The following is a 4,816-nucleotide window of genomic DNA, read 5'->3' on the forward strand; positions in this document are numbered from 1 at the left end:
ATGTCTTTGTCAAACTCACATAATTAAGCCTCTCCTCAGCTGTACAGCTTGTAAACAGATTATTGAATTGACGTCATATTTCCCAGAGCTGGAGGTCACTTGACCAGAAGCAGCAGCACTGGTACACAGAGGGAAAATTCCAGCTCCCTTCATCAATGCATGTGCCGTGGTTTGCAAGACTATTAACTATTCTTTGTTGTACAATAAACTAATATCTAACGCACAGATACAGTACAGTGGGTCTAAATTAAAAAAACAAAACAGATCAGTCATTGTTGATTTTTCTTTGTTTTATTGCTCAGCAGTAAAAAGTACAGTGTATACTACAGTACAAAAAAATACATCATATTGAACACTGCTCCACCGTGTCACTGAACGTTTTTGTAAAATATTCACTTTTGAGCGTGCAAAACAAGAAGCCCGGGCTGTGAGCGTCCAATGCAGGAAATACCACCAATATGTTTTAACCTTGTTATCCAACATCCGCGATTTCAGAACAACATCTCACAATGCAAAACGTCTTCAGCAACGACAGAGGCAGGCAGGCAGCATTGATTACTGAATACAAAACTGCATGAATGAAATAAAACTGATGATAGAAGGACCGCAGACGTCCCAAAAATCAAAGAAAAAAATTCAAATATTTCTGATTAAACTGCCTCTGTATGTGCTCACAGTAAAGTATTCAGCATACATTATGGTTCTCTGACGGCCTCTAACACATATTCTGTTGTCCGGCGACTCACAAGCATTCAACATTTCAACAAACACATTTTTGCCTCGATGGACAAACACGGTATTCATGGAGGGAGACATTTACAGTAGCAAGGGTGGTCTAATTGTTTCCTACAGCGCTTAGAAATTCCTTCTCACACCGGGCAATCAGTAAACCACTCCACATGACACACGAAAGACAAACACACACACACACACACTCACACACACAGAGGCACACACATTAACATACAGAGAAACAGACCCAACTGAGCTGAAAGTGATACAGAGTCTTGTTTGACTTTAAAACAGTGATATTTGGTTAAGGGGGTGGCACATTTAAACATATCCATCCACACTTAACACGCACACACATGCACAAACAGGGCGCTCGTTCACACATACACTGATATGAAGGGCCAACACAAGGATTTAAGACATCTATGTGGTCCCTCTAAAGAGAAGCTGGTGACACATGAGGGGGGGAAATACTTTTTTTTTTAGAATATTGACCCAAACACAGCCGAAATATACTGCTCAAATTAACCATTAATATCAGAGCCCTTATTTATCAAACCAAACCTTTGGACTTAAGAGTCCGTTAATCTTCCTCTCAAAGTTGAGAATAAAAGCTTTGAATCAAATTCCTTATGACATCATAGTGCTGTTAAATCTAGAAAAACTGCAGAGCTATCAGGGGCGTATCTGCGAGTTTGCAATTACTGCACTGGTCGGACTGGAAGTTAAATTCCCAGTGTAATATTATTTCTCTGAAGTACCTTATCCAGCAGCAGAATTTATCCACTGTTCTAGTTTGCACTAAATGATGCATCTTAAATTCAGCTTTAATGATTACCTTATTATTTCCTGTAATTTAATGTATTCATGTAATCATTATTTCTTAGGTGGATTAACATTTTTTTTCTAAACTTCATCATATATGTAACCTTTCCAAAACAGCTCAGACATACACAGACAGGTTTATTTTGGTCACTAGGGGGCAGCAGAGAGGATTTGAGAATACATCATTGACACATGCTCACATTTTAATTTGATATTTTTTGAATGTATCACATTATGTTGAATAATCCTCTAACATTTTTCGATCTGATTATTGTAGCAATAACAATTTATTCTATTTATGTTTTGGTTGCTATAACAACTCTCAAGAGAAATATTTGACAATAATTGCTAATGTTGCTTTATTATGCTTATTGGCAACGTTTCACTAGCTTTGCCTGATGAAGGTCTAGTACTGAGACATTGCCAATAAATGTTTGTTTGCAGATAAGGCAGTGTGCGGGAGTTTACCTTTAAGTTTTTGAAGGACTCATTGCTCTCCTACACAACTGTCTTATGAAATGGATGTGCAAAGGTTTTTCCTATTTTGCTTTATTATGCTTAACAGATAGTCTCTAATTTTGTTTTTTTTCTGCCATACTGATGTTCAATCCTTATTTTTTATCGATCTCTTTTCTCTGCTGCTGTGGGCAAGAAGAGACATGAAGAGAGTAAAACAGATAAGGTGCTGCCACTCAGTTCACTGTTGAGTTAAACAAAACCACCAAAGATCTGTGTAAGGATATTAACAAAGGGGCACTGGTAGCTTTCCGTTAGATCGCACGCCCCATGTACAGTACGGAGGCCTCAATTGGGCAGCCCAGGTTCAAAATCCAACTCTCTCGCTCTCTCCTGATTTCTGACTCTGTTGTCCTGTCTCCAAAATAAAAGCATAAAACCCCCTAAAAGTTAATATCAATAAAGCTGTTATAAATGTCTGACTTCTGATCTTGTCTTGATCTATTCTCATGCTGTCGTCTGATTTTTTATCATCAGCTTTTGTTTTATTCACATGAATAATTGAGTCCAGAATTTGTCTGATCTCTGAAAACTGTGAATAAAACATGTTATTTTTAACATAATAATGTAACATGAACACATGTTATTTGAGCTAATTTCACATATATGTGCTACTGCAGTCCCAGTGAATAACTTGTAGGGGTTAGTTAACAGAATGACCAAGCGGGCAGACGTAGAGTAGAGCAAATCTGTGTCTCTGATTGGCTGTTTCCAAACCAAATGTCCAAAGATGAGTCAATTTAAAGAACTTTTTCTGGTTCCTGGTATCGTGTTCAGTCTGATAAACACGGGCCAGGATCTACAGTAACACTTTTATGTAACCAATCTCTGCCCCCCCCCCCCCCCATAGTACATAGGTGCTATATTCAAGTTCAACAGGCTATAATAACTATAAGAATTTTGGGATTTATTTTAAAGGAAAAAACAACATTACAAAGTACAGCTTTAATGTTTTCATCGCAGGATTCTCTCTCTAAAGCAGATTTTGTGTGGCGACAGCTCCAGTGCACTCACCATCAAGCCACTCTAACGAAACAAAAGCACATATACTCTGTATTTTTATAAAGACAATAAAAACCTTTTATCACAATTAAGCCTTTTGTAGAAAATGTACATCAGAAAAATATGTGGGTGCATTCTCATAGTAAATAATGTCTGTTTACATCGCTCTTCTTTCTGGTTTCTCTTTGTGTGTGTTTTTTTTAATCATATACAGTATAAAGTCTCTGAATATTTACCACTTATATAAAATAGACGACAACAGCAGGGGGAGTAGAAGATGGGGGGGGGGGGGGAGTCAGTCTTTTTTCAGTCTCTAGATGGCAGACGCTTTGTCTCTGTTGATGAAGAGGGTCTCCTGGCAGAAAGGGTTAACAAGGACCATGCTGCTGCCGCTGTAGTCTCCGTTAGGGGGTAGACAGGTGTCATGCTCCTGCAAATGCACAAAGAAAATAATTCAGTGCATGTATGAGTGTTAAAGAGTATAGCTGTGATTCATGATTGTTGCTCCAGGGCTCCCTATTAGTGCACGAACATTGCAGTCGATTGTATCTAAGTCACTCTACAGGCACTGAGCAAGAACTAGAGAGAGTCTATAAGAGCAGGATAAAATACGGGTTTGGTGCGGGAACCCTGGGGCTTTTAAGGAGACGGTGAACAAAGATATCTGACAGAGCTAGATGAGCAGAGATACAAAGGGGAAGGCGGAAGAGGAGATGTTAAAGCTGCACGAGCAGAGAGAAATAAAGGGAGGGATGACTCAGAAGAAAAAAGAGGGATACAATGAAGGAGGGAGGAGGGGGGGTTGATGTGAAAATGGTTGCTGATGGTGAGTCAGCAGTAATAAGGCAGTGCTAGAGGAGGAGGGAGGTGTGAGAGGGAAAATGATCTGTTTTTACAGCAGGAATCGGACCATGTTATTATCAGCAGGATCCAAATTGAAACTCCTGCTGTGATTTATGATCATTTCTCCCAGAGCGATGTCATTTACTGAAAGAGCCATGGGGAAGCTATGAGGCTGCTGCTCTACAGACACAGGTAAATCAAGGTAGGAAAACAACACCTGGGTGTCACCAGGGGCATCCCACACAGTATCCAACCTCATCTTCCCTCTCCTGACGCCCCCAACGGGCAGCAAAGGAGTGCAAAATGAAGCAACAGAGAATTAAAGAAAGGAGACGCACGGTGAAATGGTAACCGAAGACAGAACAAAGCAATGATCAATCCAAAATATATGAATGGAAGAAAGGAGTTAGACTAAGTACTAGACATTGCTGTCTGAATAAATACCCACCAGATGGCGCTGTGGTGCATTAAATGGTCAGATTATAAACATAGGAACTTAATCCCTATTTTGTCTGTTTTGTTGTTATAATAACAGAGCGAAGATTATTTGAGATTTGCAGAACCCTCCTTTTTGTCTGAGGCGAGACAAAGGATCAAGATAAAGACTGTGAACGAACATAATATTTAAATTTAAATGTATCAATCTATGCACACTGTAAATATGTAAATACTGTTGAAACACTTCCTCGTGTAAATTACCCCATCCATCCATTATCTATACTGCTTTCTGGTATTCAAACACAGGGCTGACATTTAGAGACATAAAATATGTGTGTTTTTACTGCTCTAATATGTACTAAGTACAACAGTTTAGGTATTGGAATCAGGATCTTGAATGGTATGAGCACATCTCTAATCCAAACAGCATCTCTGTACGTCGTAGTGCCTAAGTGTCAGG

The 4,816-nt window shown here is 39.1% G+C and overlaps 1 protein-coding gene across 2 annotated transcripts in view; it reads right to left on the minus strand.

The window, feature by feature from the left end:
* Positions 1-269: 269 nt before the first annotated feature.
* tmem108 (transmembrane protein 108) overlaps positions 270-4,816 on the minus strand; it is a 43,703-nt gene continuing 39,156 nt past the window's right edge. For both annotated transcript variants that reach the window (XM_061065159.1, XM_061065158.1), the window contains one exon: positions 270-3,538. In XM_061065159.1, the coding sequence (XP_060921142.1) occupies positions 3,530-3,538 (9 nt within the window). In that variant the 3' untranslated portion in view covers positions 270-3,529. The remainder of the gene's footprint in view (positions 3,539-4,816) is intronic.

Source organism: Labrus mixtus, chromosome 19 (genome assembly GCF_963584025.1).
Source record: "Labrus mixtus chromosome 19, fLabMix1.1, whole genome shotgun sequence".
Lineage (NCBI taxonomy): Eukaryota > Metazoa > Chordata > Actinopteri > Labriformes > Labridae > Labrus > Labrus mixtus.